Source organism: Struthio camelus, chromosome 1 (assembly GCF_040807025.1).
Source record: "Struthio camelus isolate bStrCam1 chromosome 1, bStrCam1.hap1, whole genome shotgun sequence".
NCBI lineage: Eukaryota > Metazoa > Chordata > Aves > Struthioniformes > Struthionidae > Struthio > Struthio camelus.
The window spans coordinates 75,114,069-75,130,669 of NC_090942.1; the positions used below are offsets into that span (position 1 = coordinate 75,114,069).

Consider the following 16,601-nt stretch of genomic DNA (forward strand, 5'->3'; position numbering starts at 1 on the left):
CATAAATACAAGGAGTACAGGGGTAAATATTTTCCCCTTGGTTACATGGCAGATCATGGTCTCTGACTTCCAGTTTAGTGCAGTGGATTTCCTTTTCTCTCCTTTTCTCCATAGCAGATCGTGTTTGGGAGTGGCTTGGGTTTTCATTTTGTTTTGTTTTGTTTTTTTAAACAGATGGTTTGCATTACATAAGGGACAATTTACACAAGTTGACACTTCCCCTTTTTTCCCTACGGCATATTGTGTAGTGGTAAAGTTGGCAGAGAGAAAGGGAGGAACTTCTATTAGGATTACATTCCTATTTGAAAAAAGACTCTTGATCTGTGGTTCCAGTTGATTTTTGACCTCCATACCTAGATATAATTGCATGGTTGGGTAAAATATTTAATATTATTATTTACAACCAAAGCATTTTTTCCATATTAGAAAAATAAGTTGGCAGTATGTGTGATGTGACTATATTGCCCGTGATTAGCAAGAAAAATACTGGTTATCCATTTGCTAGATATTTGGTTATCTATTCACATGTGCTATTTGGAATTTAAATATTCTAATTTTTGTGCAAGTTATTTCTTTATGAAGAGGTGATATTTCAAGGCAAGGTGATAACTAAGTTAGTGACCTATAGCATGTGCAGTTGTTAAGAATTAACCCCAGTATCCTCAGTATATTAGCCAATTGTGTTTTGCCAACAGATGATCTCTCTCCATTTCAACTGATGTTGAAACCAAACAGAGCCAGATTACCATATTTCCCAACTTGTAGAACTTCTCCTACTCTTAGGCTATGCAGGGCAGCTCAGGTCATTTAACCCTTCTCATTTTTGTGAGCCAACATTCCTTAACCCTGTCATTTGCTACTACTGCTATTACTAGCTCAGCACCACTTGTGGTACTTGTGAGACCTTTTACCTAGGTAATGCACGTGACTCACAGCATATTAGCAGTGGCAAGTGAAATGTCAGCTCTACTGAGGTTTGAGGAACTGTTGCTGGTTGTTGAGGACTTCATTGAAGCCAGATTTCACACCAGATGATATAGATCTGCTAGGGCAACTCTTAGAAATAATTAGAATTTATTTAGGGCTAACTAGTATTTGCAAAGTGCTTTGAAAGCATAAAACCAGTGTAAGCAATAGAACAGAAGTTTTGTGTTGCGCTCCCTGAAAGCTGCATTGCTCCACCTCAGAGAGGTTGCTCTTCTGTTGTAGGTAGTGTGATCTTTTTATGAATGCATGTATGTGTAGATTTAATGTAGGACATTAAGGTAAGATTGCCCCTTATATAAGGGCTAAGAAAGGGAATGAAATAAAAACTTGTGAAAACAGAGGGTCCTGCTTCTAGAGAGCTATTCTAGTAAGCTGAAATTAATGGTAAATTGGATGTTCTTTAACAAATATAAGTAGAATGCTCCCAGAGAGAGTGCTTCCCCATGCTTCTTCTGAGACTATACATTTCCAGCCCTGCTTACAATTAGCTTTCCCCTAAAAGACAGAGAATAGCCCAAACTTTGTAAAGAAGATAGATCCTCCCCATTAATGATGCTAACTAACAGTTAATTAGGAAAACTTCATGCCATTATTTCTTCAAACGGTGTGGTATTTTGTATCACTGTTGACGGTTTTTCAATATGGTTGAAGCTGTTGAATTCCAAATAGTTTCTTGCTTGGAGGTTGAAGAGCAACACATTTTATTTTCTAAACTGAGGTGGGCAAGAAATGGAATAATATGGGAATTTGTAGGATTTTATTTCTTTTTTCAGGAAATGATAGTTACTAATATTATACTTCAGTATGTTCGGGAAGTAGGGTTTGTTCTGAATATATTTTCCAAGTTATTCACAAATTCTCAGGAAAGCGCCTACTTCTAGGTAGTCTTTTATTTGCTGAAACCTATGTTATTTTTATGGAATTATGCCAAATTTTAGAAACAAGAACTGTTTTTCTTTGCCCATTCCTCCTCTCCCCTGTGGATAATTTGTTGTAACAAATCATATTGTGTTCCCAGTCAGATGTCATCAACATGGGGTTTTCTGAAAGCACTTTAATCACTATTTCAACCATATCCAATTAAGGGGAAAAAATGTGAATATACAATAGGTACATTGTCTGTTTCTTGCATATCAGCTCGTTGCTGCTGGAAATGTTCTAAATAAAATAAGGCATAGAAAGTTATTGATGAAGTATCTAATTACCTTTTAAAATCAGCAAAAATATGTCAGATGAACAAATCAAGCCTAATAAAATTAAAATATGCTGAATTTATTCTTCATCTTTTTTCTGAACAGTATTTCCTATGTCCAATAAAAATGAAACTCTCAGTTAATTGGTTCCTCATACAGTACAATAAAATTAATGTTTAGGAGTTAAATACCATAAACTTCTTCAGGGAAACTTGCTGATGTATCTGTGTTTTTTAGTTAGTCACATGTTTCATTGTTTAATGGAGTATCATGTGGACTGTTTTATAATCTTTCCTGTATGCAGTGTCCATGTGTCTGGCTTCTAAACAGACAGAGTGCTAATTTCTGATTTAACTGTGTCAGCTGTATCAGCTGACACACAGGTTGTTGACAATCACCAAATCACAAGAAAAAATATTGACATTGGTATGCTTTTATCAGAATGACAAAAATAGGAACCGTTTGTCGTGAGGACCACATACTGTAGCTTCTTTATAAAGATGCTAGTCATCTTTCAGAGCTACTGTTTATGCCTTGGAAAAGAATGAGCATATGACTAAACTCTCATGTTCCCCCCCAGGATAAGAAAAGAATAATAGCATTGTGGATAGAAATAGCAAGAATGAGGGAGTTTTGGTAACAACTTTGCCTTTTAGCATACATGAGAATGTGTCACTTCTGCAATGCTGCAAATGCAACAAAAAGCATCGAGATCATAAAAAATAACAACACAACTAAAGGCTCTTTTCAACTGAAAAAAACCCCAAAAATCTAGCCCCAACATCTATGCGTTGCCTCTAACAATAATGCTAATAAACACAAAATAGATAGAAAAAATATCAGCCTGTGCATCAGTTCAGTTTCTTGACAGTGATAGATGTCCGATGTTATGGCCCTATTACCCATAGTTGTGCAACCAAATAAAAATCCTGGTTTTTAAATTCATGAGCATGTACAAACCTCTGTGGAAACACATTGGCTTTCCTTGGTTTTAAGTGCTTTTGAAAAAGAGTCATTTATTCAACAGGTATAAAACACGATTTGGGCACCCCAGTAATTATAGGATCATAGGATTTTCCTGGTTGGAAGGGACCTCAGAAGGTCTCCAGTCCAGCCTCTTGCTCACAGCAGGGTCATCTGTGAGATAAGACCAGGTTGCTCAGAACTTTACCCAGTCAGGTCTTGGAAGCCTCCAAGGATAGAGACTGCACAACCTCTACTGACACCCTGTTCCAGCGTCTGACCATCCTCAGGGGAAAATGTTTTTCCTCATATCCAGTCTGATCCTCTCATTTCAGTGTATGTCCGTTGTCTTTTGTCCTCCCACCCTGTACTACTATGAATAACCTGGCTCTGTCTTTGATGACCTCCTCACAGGAACTGGCAGGCTGCTCTTAGGTCCCTCCAGAGGCATCTCTCCTGCAGGCTGAATTGTTTGTGTAAAGTCCAAAAGAAACGAATCTCTTGTAGGTAGAAGTCAGTCAATGCTGTCTGGAACTATCCTCAGAGATGGTCAGGAAACCAGTTTGGGTTCCTTTTTGGAAGCCACTAATGTTATCTTCTTCATTCTCTTTTCCTTAGTCTGTCCAAACCCCCAGTGCCTAAGGCCAGAAGTTAGGGAACAGCGCCCATGTCTTCCCAGCCTCCTGTTATTCATATTACACGTCCACCACCACACCAGAGAACTGAAAGCAAAATGATGATGAGGATGAGAATGAGTGAATGCTGAGAAGAGATGCTGCGGCTTACCTGTCAATTACCCATCAGCTGTGATTATTCATTTTAAATATACTTAAGTAATAAATTGAGTGTAAAATTATTATAGATTTTTCTAGAGCTTGTCAAAAATAGGGAGAAGATAATGTAGAATTCCTTTTCATTCAGCAAAGTCTACTAAGAGGAAATGTTTATTCCTGTATGTGTCATGAAATTTTGATCAGCATTCTGGTTTTGGAAATTATTATTTAAGAATCTGTTTTTATTTCATACTCACTACTCTCTTTACACTGCTTTCTTTTTTTCTTCTCCTTCCATGACCTCCAACTTTTTTCATTTTTTTCCCTGAAAGAGAAGTAGGAGGGGAAAAAGTAAGTTTAAAAATGTTGGGAAATACAACCCTTACTTCTCCTTTTCTGTTTTTTTTTTTTTTTTAAGAAGAAGAAAATTTCAGGAAAGAACAGAGTTCTATTGTTTCATATAATCAGGCTCAACCTAAACATCTTGTCAAAACATTATAATTTAACATTAGCATGTAACTTGATTTATATAGCAGGTAAGACAATTGTGCCTGCTCTGAAGAGCTTGCAGCCTTGTCAGGAGACAAGACAAGACACTAGGAGGATTACACCATGAAGGAGAATAAATGAGATGAGTGACAGGAAAAGGAATACAAAAAATGCCTTACGAGTTTAGGTGAATGGTGCAACACACATAATGTTAGCTCCTGCGCTTTCTTTTCTCTTTTAAATAAGTCTGTTTTTTTTTTTTAACTTACTTAACTCCTATGATAAAATTTTGCAAAATCCGTAAGCGATTTAAGAGCCTCTGTTACACTTTCACAAGTATACAAATCATTTAGCGTCCACAAGCTTGGTGGCTAATCGGTTGAAAATTAAGATCCTAAACAAAGGGTTGCTACGGACAGGATGTCAACTTGACTCTGTACCACAGCTTATTTTAGCAGAGAAATGTTTTCAGTGGAGGATCACAGAGAGAGTTCATAGGAAGAGTGCTTTAAATATGATTTTACTTAATGAAAAATCCTCCTGTAGGCAAGATCTTTGATTATTTTGAGCAGGGATGAAGGAGTGAATTGAAATCAAAAGAAGTGGCATGACATAAATTACCAAGAAAGAGATTATGGATATGTTTATGGAAAAGGTACCAAAGGAGGGTTAGGGAAATAAAGAACTGGTCCAGAATTGAGGGTTCTGCCTTGTCCTCTTTCCTCCCTAAGGCATGCCCGGCTCTTGGCATTCTCCTTTGCTCAGAATGTGTGCCAACACCTCTGATATACTCTGTCAGCTCATCCAGGCTGACAAACCTCCTTCACTTCTTCACATACTGTATCACTAGTACATGTGTATTTCCATGGTCTTTTCATGTAGTCAGTCTTGAATAATTCTGTTCTTCAAAGTGATGTCACATGGTAGCAAGGAAATAGCTATATATTAGAAGAATTTGTCAGCTAATGAAATAATTTTTGCCCTGTTAAAATAAAAATTCCAGCCTCCGACCTGCCTCAGATTCTACCATATAGCTTACTAAAAACATAAAAAACAGCAAAATTTGTCTCTGATACTTCATTTGTAAGAAAAGTCCACTAATAATAGCAGATAGTTTGGAACATAAAAGAAATGCACAAAATGTGTCTTTTGCTGATGGAGAGATTCAGGGAGATTCAGTCCTGCCTGCTTATACTACATTAGTAGATTGATACTGAATTTTTTGAATTGAAGTGTAATACAGTTTTTTGAGAATCTGTTGATATTTTCAATGGAACAGGCTTGTGAATGGCTTGGGAAACAGCTATTTCTAATAACGGTATATCTTGTCTCACATTCCTGAAGTGTTCCCAGAGCTTGGGAAAAAACTTGGCAACTATTTAGATCTAAAAATAAGGTATTTACTGAAGTATTAATGAAATAGTTAAGAAATGCATTTCCCAGCCTTCAGTGCTAACTAAAACTGCTGAGGCGAAACCTTAAATCCAATATGAGAGTAAATTTAAGGACCATGGAAAGAGATAACATGTTCTCTAGAGTAGCAGCAAAGGGCAAGCAGGTACGTATTTGTCAGAGGGGACTCGAAGCCTTTGCTAGGGTTTTGAGAGATGGCACTGTCTCTTGCATTACGTGATGTGAATATGGAACTGCTTGGCCTCCTTATTTATATGGAGCCTGGATCTTTCCTTCGGAAGGGCACTATCTGAAGAGCTGGGATCCTGGGTTTTAGTCTTAGGTCTTCCACTGACCTGCTGTGTGACCTAGGACAAGACATGGCATTTGAGCGTACTCCTTTCTGTTTTGTGTTGTGTCTGTTATGGAGTGAAAGCTCCTTAAGACAGAGGCGATCTTTTGTAACACGTTTGTACTACAGCAAACACAACAGAATGCTAACCCTGATGGTGTCTCTACTTGTCATTATACCTTCCTTTAGCTTCTTCACTTCTACCATGTCTGTTCAGCTTTTGTCCTTGAGAGCACTAATGTAGATGTGCTACGTATGAGCTGTACTTGTGAAAAAATCCCAGCACCAGCAGAGTATTCTTTTCTTCATAAAAAGAATTGCTAAACCCCTAGAGATAAGTGCCACATAGCAGAGGACTTTACTGAAGCATAATGATGCAAAGATTTATAATGGGTTACAGAAGCCCTTCAGATTTCTTTTACATTTTTAAATGTTAAAAGTATTTTGGAGCACTGGAAATATGAAAAAACCCCAAAAGAGCGAACAAGCAAAAAAAAAAAAATACTTGGTAGACAGGAGAGCTTAGCCCTAGACAGTTTTAATCTGTGTTATAGAACGAATTTGAATTTATTTCCCTAGAATTAAACTCCCCTAAAGCTACATTAGCCTTATATTGGTGAACTAGACCCAGGACTTGCTCTCTAGCATGTCCCCTTAAGAGCCCGAGAGACGTCCCCTAAGCCACCAAAGCCAGTGCCTGTGGTAGCTCAAGCTAAGCCTGTTATAGGCAGCATGTGGTCCAGGAGGCCATGGGCACATGGCCATGGGGACTTTATCCTGTTTTTCTCCTATGAGCACCTCATAGTTACAACTACCGAATGAACCATAGGGGATGGGTCTTGTCATGTCAGGATAAGAGAATCTGTGGGGCTGTTTAGGGATCTGACAATAGCAGGATTCATGGAGTTGTGCATGAGGTTGTGGGAAGATGGGCTGAGGCTCATACATATGTGCAGAGATGAGGGGAATGTGGGGCAGTGCATGAAGGTACTCTTTTAATGTATATGCTTTCATACAAATAATTTTTATTTTCAATTGAAGTTTTTAAAGGGCTGTGTTGAATCCAACATTTTAGCAAGCATCATTTTTCTCATTCCTCTCTTTGAAATTGAGAAAATAATTATTATTTTTTTCTTTTGTGGCTGATACTTGCACAAAATGTCGTCTTCCAGAGAGGACTTGTTCAGTAAGAGACTGGGATTAGCCTCAGAGCTGCTAGTGCTGTGGAAGCAGCTCAACTCCACTGACCCTGAGTCTTTGACCTCCATCTCTTTCTTCTCCCAGTCTTCACATCTTTAAGGCCTACTACTTGAGTCACAGGACTTTCTCCAGAAAATTTTAAGTCAGAGAATTGCTTCATTCAATCCATGATATGAAATGGAAAGTGGATGCCTCAGTTAAAGCAAAAGGGAGTTGGAAAATGTGAAACAATGGCATCGTGTGGGAGAAAGAACAACCAAGTCAGAAAATCTGTTGCCCGTTGATAATAAATAAATAAATAGATGAGTGTGGTGTGGTGCTGGTGCAGAGACATCTGTGATTCAGGATTCCTGGGATGAGCTCTAGGGTCCAATTGCTTGGCTGGATGCCCTTGAAAGACTTTCGAGACTTTAGTCCTGAAAGACTAAAATGCTTTGCCAGCTCAGTTTTTTCTGGGCCTCCATTCTAGAAGCTATGGTATTTAATTCTTAACAGGAGACCAAAATCCTTGAATAAAAAGATCTGTATAAAGAAGGTTTTATTATAAAACAGAAAAATAAACATGAACACTTTTTCTGAAGCTGTATACACAAGCACAGCCTATTTCTAACATTTTTAAAACATGCTATATTTTTTTCCCTTTGTTTCTTGTTTTCTGTGACTTAGGCTTGATACCTTTACAAAATTTAGTTCAGTAATAACTAATCATAATAGTTCAGAACAGCCTGCACTGACTTTTTAATTTCTGTTTTTCCCCAGTTCACTCAAAATAGGACAATAAAGGAGGAAACTTTTAGTTTACCTGCCTAAAAAAATCGTATGGCAACATTTACCTAGATTCTCCTCATACAGTGTTCTGTCATTACCATGGTCTCATTTCAAGTGGCTTTTTTGATGCTACAGTAATCATCCATGCTGGCAGATCACTGGGCTTTAGAGAAATGCTCGAGGGATCCTTATTTATTGTGTCGAAAGTGTTCAACTGCTTTATCTTTTGGAGAAGGAATGTAATACGTGCAACAGTTTTTAGTTAATGTTATGCTAGTTTTCTTAATAGTTTTGTTGGTGGGCCAGTGTGAAGTTTATTTTAACAAATCAGATATGTAAGTGACCAAAAGTGTTTTCTCTGTAACATTAAAACATGCCAATCTCCATATTGACTTTTGCCATCCCAGATAATTTTGCTTTAAAAATGCCTACAACTTATTCTTTGACTTTTACTAGATCCCTTTATCTCATTCAGCGCCGTGTAGTCCGTACTAAAACTGAAACAGTTTTCTCTCAGAAGCAAACTTAAATCACAAGTCATGGAGTGCAGGGACTTCTGAAGCTTCTATCTGATTTATTTAACCTCAGGGGCTTTTTCCTGTTAGAGGATCAAACCCCAAAACTGTAAAGCAAGATTTTTTTTCTAAGCTAAAAAGAAAGAAAAGAGTAGTCAAGGGAGTGCCATTTTTGATCTGTGTGAGGCTCAGTTTACTAACAATCTTCTGAGTTTGGTTAACTTCATATTCTGGACAAGCTTGTAAATTTGTCCCCTTCTAATGCTGTGATCTTATCAAGGTTGTACTGTTTTCCTTTTCTTTTCCACCACCCCCATTTTCTTTCTTTCCTTGTTTTTTTTTTTTTTTTTTTGTGAAGTGCAGCCTTCTGATCAATGTGCACTTTTTTTTCCATTTCCCTAAATACATCATGAAAAAGGATGAGGTTTCCGCCTTAATTGCTTGTGCCTTTTATTCACATTCCTCTCTCAGCCAGAATTGTGAAAAGAGTGTTAGTAAAAGGCTGCACAATAGAGCTTTTCATTAGGCCTCAACAAGGCACACAAAAGAAGGCTTTTGGAAAGAGTGAATGCAGGACTTTAATTTGCAGGTGGAGAGTAGATAAAAGGTGCTGACGCCTCTATTATTCTCTTACTTAGGTGACCCTTACCCTGTTCAGCTGATCCCAACTACCATGGCAGCTGCTGCCGCAGCAACACCAGGCTTAGGCCCACTCCAACTGCAGGTAAGTCTGAAAACAATGCTGAAGAGGCAAAGGTTAAGTAAATATGGAAAACAGATTTCTCTTCCACTGGAACACAATGAAATTAACAGGTTTTTTTTTTTTTTGGTCTGTTCTCTTTGTCTGCAATTTACATCTGAAGTAAAATAAATGGCAAATTGTGTTCATTTTTCCTTTTACCTTTAGGGAACTTTTAAAATATTTTTCTATTTATATTGTCAGTTTAACTGTTTATTTTTAGGTTTGTACTTTAAATTTCAGTAAACCAAAATGTTTGCTTTGCTTTTCCATTACAGTGTTCTGACACAGGTTGTAAAGACTGGCTAAGCGTAAACCAGCAAAAGCAAACACATTGCTAGACAGAAGAGCTCTGTCCTGACAAGCACTTTTAAACTGCTTAAAAGTCGCTTAACATGATTATGTCCTTTTAGGCTGTAAGCTTTTCAGAGCAATGACTGGCCCCTCCCACAGAGTTTTATGGTATGCCGTACATTTTAGGCACTGCTGTAGTGCAGATAATTAGTGATTATACTAATTTAACGTTTGCAATTATAAAACAGGTGGAAGAATGCTAACGAATCTCTTCTGAGCCATGCTGAAGAATCAGCCTGGTAGCCAGATGTGCCTGCTTCAAAACTCCCAATATAGGTCGAAATTTTGTAGATACTAGGGTGCTCTCTGTGGGTTGTAATCACAGTGTTGTAAAGGTTCCTCAGCATTTCCTGATCACACCCCCAACCCATATCAAATAATTGGAGTTCAGAAAACTTGATATTTGTCTCCACAGTTTGAATTTGATAATCTGGCATATATGTTTTGCTCGTAAGATGAACCAGGGTAAAAATTGGGGATGAAATGAGTTCCGAATGCAAATCGTCTCTAGTTCTGCAGAACTGACTGACTCTTTCATTTAAAACCCAACAAAAAAAAAAAGACCCACAACCATACTCTCTGTTGCTCATTTGTCTCCCCACTCATTGCTATTTGCTGAGTCGCATGGCACACAGGGCGTTTTACCTGCTTGGAAATGCTCAGCATTTATAAACAGCACCTCTGAAATGCATTCTCAAATTTGGTTTGGCCAGCATCGGTATGAAGTAGGCTCTCTCCAGCATCAGATATTACAGTTGTTTGGCCAGCACGTGAGAGCGTGGGACACAGTTTTGAGGAAGATTTTTGTTTTTTAATGCAGCCAGCGGAAGTTAGCCGAGTTTCACAAAAATAGCTGCCAGTGTGTAAGCTGACACATTCCATGCACCGCGGAGGTTAATACATTCATTCCTATTGTGCCTTTGTATGAAAAGCTACACTGTCTGTGTGTTAGTTGCTGATTCTGAGAGTTACAAATACCACTAGCGGCTTAAGAATCACGGAAGCCATAAAAGTCATCCCTCTGAAATGATTTTTGAGGAGTAACGTCGGTATTGATAAAGTGCTTATAATAGCCAAACACACATGAATGCACGTATGGAAGAAAGAGGGGAAAAGGAGGGGGGAAATGGAGCTGGTTAGGAATGAGAAAATAGACATTTGAGTCTAATTCTGCTTGTTTAAGCAGTCATTCAGGCTAGCCCTAAAATAATACATCAGTGCTCCAGTAAATCAGGAGTTTTTCTTTCATTTCAGGACCAGCTTTGAGCTATATTTTAGCATGTGTTGAGCTGAAGTGTTCTGATTAAAATGGGCATTATAACAATGACGGTTTCCTCATAAAAATGTGGGTTTTGTGCAAATATGATTGACTTTTTAAATATGTTAAGATGAGTTTAGGTTGTGAAGAATTTGAAAAACCCAAAGGCCTCATGTTTCTGTGGAAAGGGGAATGTTAGAAGGGAAGTACTGAGCAAGTTCACCTATGTAGTTTTGCTTACGTGTTATTTAGCCTGGAATTGAAGGGGCAGTTTGGCCCAGTCAGTGGGAGAGGTTAAAATGACTAACTCTGTAGACTCCTTCAAATCTTTCAGACTTAATCTCTAAGGATATGTAGATGCTAGAAAAAAATTCCAGTCATATTTCCTCATGCCTAGCAATGATTTCAGTTATCAGCATAACCTGTCTAGTGGAAATTGGACATGCCTCTAATTTCTGGTGCCGTGTGAAAGAGTCCAATAACCTTTGAAAAAGGTTTTATGGTATGCAGTATTCAAAATGAACTCTCACCCACGCTAACATGAATGGAGTTGAATCTGAAGGGGGATCACACGAAAGAATATTTTTACCTCATTTGGTAAGACTTGGTGAATGTACAGCCTTTAAAGTCTCTTTCAGGGAGGGACTCTTCATACTTCAGAAAGTCACCTACATTGTATGTAACCACAGTATTCTCTACAAATTCTCTGTCCTCTGGCCATCAAGCAGTAGAAGGTCAGACAAGTACAATGTTCCTTCTTTTCTTCTTTTTCTGTCCTCCCTATCACTCATCTTTGAGACTTTGTATACTAAAAAGCAGTTATTTTCAGGGGAGATGAAAGAACCTGACAAGATGTTCAGTTTGTCGCTCCCAGCAGAATTTGGTACACAGCATTATCTTAGTGAAGACAAAACCAAGGAGTTTTTCTTGTTTGTTTGTATGGTGATAAACATGCCATTGTTATTTCATTACAGAATTTTAAGTCAGGGCATGGCTTTTGTAGTGCACTCTGAGATCAACAGGAAGTGCCTTTTTATTCCTGGTCGTCCTAAGTGAATTTTCCTGTGTTAAATGAAGTGCACGCTGTATTTGTAGAGAAACATGTTATTGTTTTCTGGTGGCAAAGATACCCTTTGTCAGTGAAAACGTAACCTCTGTTTTGAAATGCCCTGTTGATTCCCACTGACAGGTTCATAATCTGAAGCTCTCTGTTTCTCCCCCTGCCTTTGAGTCCCCATTGGGGTATACAGATGCTGTCATCTGATATCTGGCACAATTAGCTATACGTGATTGCCTTTATTTCCAGTATCCACAGAGAGACTAATGGCTCAAAAAGAATGGAAACTAACACTTACATTGTTAGATGTCTGGAAAGAAGTAGATGGATGGGGCCATGCTGGAGAAGCTGGAGTTAACATGATGCATGCTTGAACCTGCTCTGTGTATAAGGAGCTATCTGTTATCCCTGCATATTCACTCGTATTAGCATTTAATGACAAAAATGTCATTAAAAGAAGGTTTTTTGCTTTCCTGTGTAAATGATAAGATTCAGGCCCAAACTCTGTGTGCGGTATCTCTTTAAAGTATACTCTGATTTCAGTAAAATCCCTCTTGGTTAGCAGATGAGTTTCTTATGCTGATTTTCCTCCCCATAAATTTCATATGGTCTTGTTCTTCAAGAGTAATGCAGCACAGCGATTCTATTTCAAATGAACAAGAACAAAACTGAGCAGAGCCCTGCCTCTGTATTTTGTTGTATAAGGCTGATGAACTGTACGTTCTGCTGTATGCCTTATCTGAACATGATGTTTTCCTGTGTGGTTCGGCAAATGAGGGAATTAAATTCCTCTCTCTTGTAGATCAGCACTCAAAGCTACCATGGAACAAGTTTTACACAAAGTAAATATTAAGTCGGTACTGAAGTGATTATTCTAGTACTAGTCATCTTGGGTACACCTAATGTGAAATAGATGGTTCCAGAAACCTGAGCAGATTCAGTATAAAATAAGATCCGGTGGTTTCTTTTCTGAGAAAAATAACCTCTGAATGCGTACTGAGCATTACAAAACAATGGACTTGATAACCTGATCTAAAAATTGAGAGAAGTATCTGCACGATTGGGAATGAGAAAGGTTCAGATTTCCCAGATTGGTTGTTTGATAACCACATAATGACAATGACTGATTAATTGGCAGTAATACAAATGCCGTATATACCCATAACTATATTGAAAGATGATGCTGGATACAAAATGACAGCTGCCCGCATAGTGTTACTGTATGGACATTTTGCGTCCTTTCAAAACAGTAAAGCCATCTGATATAATACAGACTTCCTGCGAACATCTGCTCTTGGGGAAAATTGCACCAAAAAAGTTTTGAGTGCCCGCTTTCAAACTGTTTCCTCTTGATCTTGATCACACTTATTTGGTGGTTGCGGTCAACATTATGATCAAACCTTACATAGATATTATTGCACAGATAAATGGATTTATGCTAGCATACAGATGTGAAAGTATTTTAACTAGTTTCTCAATTGTAAAGGCCAGTCATTTGAAAAATCCTGATTGATTGACTCTCTCTGGCTATATTTGTAAAGATGATGAGCAGTGTATATCTAGAAAAATAATTTTGCCAGATTTTTTGCGCTGTGCTTTCTTTGCTAAGTACTTGTGGGCCCTTTTTTTTTATTATTATTACTACAAACCTGTTCTTTTCAATGGTGTGCGAGGAGGCATACCAAGGGCTGAATTTCAAAGGAATTGAGCATACACAGTCTGGACCACATTTTTAGAAGAATTTGGCCCACATTTAGGCACTGACATAACTGGCTAGATTTTCAGGGAAGCTAAATGCATTCAGGGTTTGAATGCCTCTTGGAGATATTCATCTTGGTGTTATTTAGGCGTCTGACTCTTTAAAAATTTTCCCTTAGAAAACTCTAGATCTAGGTATCTTAAGGATCCCATAATCGTCTGTGATCTTCGTGTTGGTTTTGTCTGAAGGGAGCAGAAAGGATAGAGCTGTTTAACAAGCGTGCAGTGAGTCTGATGAGCACATAGATTGTTCCAATGGTCATAGAAATATTCCATTAAAAATTTATTACCTATGGAACCAAAATAAAGCACAAGGACTGCCTGCTTGGTCAGATACCACATTTTCTTCCATACTACTTACCTTTTGGCTTCTGCACCATTGCAGAGATAGCAACATCTTTCCACTCTCTTCACTTGATAATTTAGGCTATTTCTCTAAAGTGTCTCTTCAGGTTTCTTTTGAAATGTTGCTGATGGTGGAACTTCCCTTCCATCTTAGAAGCAGCTCTCCATTTTCATGCATTAATTGTCAAGTACATTTCTAAATGTGTTTGTTTTTACTTATCTCTGATTTCTTACTATAATCTGTAGATATAGAGTTTTGACCAAATTCAGTAGTTGCCTTCCAATGTTACAACAACACCTCAAAGCCAGGAAAGAAGACCCTGAAAAAATGTGTGAACGCTGTAGTGAGCATAGTTTTTGGTACTGGGGTGCCAACTTGCCAGAGCGGTAAAGACATTTGAATTATTGATGATTGAGAAGAAAAGTGTAAGGTCCTGTTATTGTCTCTACGGAATGTAGCCAAGAGGTGGCAGTACTTTATCCATTATCCATTTACTCTGCAATCTACATTCATGACCTCTTTGGGATATTAGTGTACGCAGTCCTTTGCCTGTAAGAAGAGGAGCCATTTCTTAGCATTGCGAGGTTATTCCTTCTGTTTGCTGAGGAGTGTCTACTTTTAAATACCATCTGAGCTGGCTTTTCAACACTGACAGTCAGTATCCTGTCAATGTTTGCTTTTCTACTTTACCTGTTCTCATTAATAGGACTCTGGCTTAATTTGTAGGGAATGAATCATTAGTGCACAGTTTAATTACAATATTATAAAACTCATGCAATCCACTTAAGCATAAAAAAGTAGAATTAGGTTTTATAACTGCATACACATCTGGAAAAAAAAACCCAGCTAAGTACGTGAAAAGCAACATTTCTCATTAGCATAACCAAAAGAAGGCAGTTGTCCATCTGCCATTAGCACAGTGTATTGCTGTGCTATTTCTGATGGCCATCACAAATAATGATAATAACAGGAGCAATAAAACAACATAATATGTATAAATTTTTGTTGGATGCCCTTTTAAATAGATGTAGAAAGTGTTATATTCATGCAAATTCTATGTTCCCTGCTTCTGTCCTCCATTTGCTTCTGGCTTTGTAAGTGAATATGTTGGCCACAAGATGTTTGCCACCTGTTCTGCAAATGAGTAGCCAAGATGGCCATTTTAAAAGAGATTATTGAAGATCAAGATCCACTTATCTAGCTAGAGCAATGGAGCATAGTTCTCTTCATGTAAGTGAAGCTACAACCACCTAAACTGGGTAGAAATCTGCATGTGTTGTGGGGGAAATTGTCTTCAAAAACGTGATACCTTCTCAGATTTTTTTTTTTATTATTAAGTCTTAGTAATTATTTTAAAATATTCATTAAACAGTAGACACAAGCTTTGATGTGGAGGGTCATTGATTGCCACAGAAAGTTTTGAGCAAGTTCCATTTTTTAGATGGAAAAAGTTTCTCCAAATTAACTCGAAAGCAAGCTTCAATACACTGGGGTGTAACTAGTCCTCACTTTCAAGATACCTGCTGAGAGCTAGAGACTGTGATAGATTGTGTGAAAGCATGAACCACAAAACGTATCAGCTCAGATAAATCTTGTTCATGGTAGATAAATGTAGTTTGTAGTTGGCATCTAAGTAGCCCATAGCAGCCTTTGATATTAACTTAAACAATTTTATGGGTAAACGCAATATATTCTATCGAAATAGATTTAAATGAAAAGCTGAGTTGCATCATTTGATCAGAATCCAATCAGTTTCTGAAAGACAGAATCATTATGACAATATTGATAAATGCTTTGCATTTTTTTGAGCACTGTGAATGTCTGAACGTATGCACAGTAGACATTTACAGGCAGTAAATACACATGGTAAAACAATATCATGGCTACTCTGTGGGTTGTCAGATTATAACTGCCTCCCCTGCCCTCCAGCGGAAAGAATTGGATGTGGTAGCGTATTCATTTTATCTGGATTAACAGTCCTTTCTGTACAACTTTCAGATTCCATCTGTATCTATGAAAAATGAAAAAGACTGAAAAATGACCAGACTATCTCCCTTTCAGTTGTAACTCAGGCCTGCTGTTTGCTAGCAGACCTCTATCTGCATGAGTGAGTTCTCTTGTAGGTTAAAGAGACTGAATTCCCTCTTTCCCCCTCCCTCCGACCCTGAGCCTGCAGGGCAGACAGACAGAAGCACACATATGATTAATACAGCACAGCTGCAGTAGTGACTCATTTGCATATGTATTAATAGAGGCAAAAACAACAATTCAATTACATACAGAGACATTCTGCATACTAAAGAACATATGCAAATAGGCCCGGAAAAAGTGCAGCCAGCATTTTCTCTGACTTTTCTGAGCCCATATGGGCTAGCGTCAGAGCCTAGCAGTTTTCAAGAAATCCCCTTTAGGAAGAACCTGTAACGAGATGCTTATACAGCTATTACCACCCCCAGC

The 16,601-nt window shown here is 38.0% G+C and overlaps 1 protein-coding gene across 50 annotated transcripts in view; it reads left to right on the forward strand.

Annotated features, from left to right (window-relative positions):
- SOX5 (SRY-box transcription factor 5) overlaps positions 1 to 16,601 on the forward strand; it is a 724,053-nt gene that overhangs the window by 627,417 nt on the left and 80,035 nt on the right. For all 50 annotated transcript variants that reach the window (XM_068949602.1, XM_068949596.1, XM_068949513.1 and 47 more), the window contains one exon: positions 9,271 to 9,356. In XM_068949602.1, the coding sequence (XP_068805703.1) occupies positions 9,271 to 9,356 (86 nt within the window). The remainder of the gene's footprint in view (positions 1 to 9,270; positions 9,357 to 16,601) is intronic.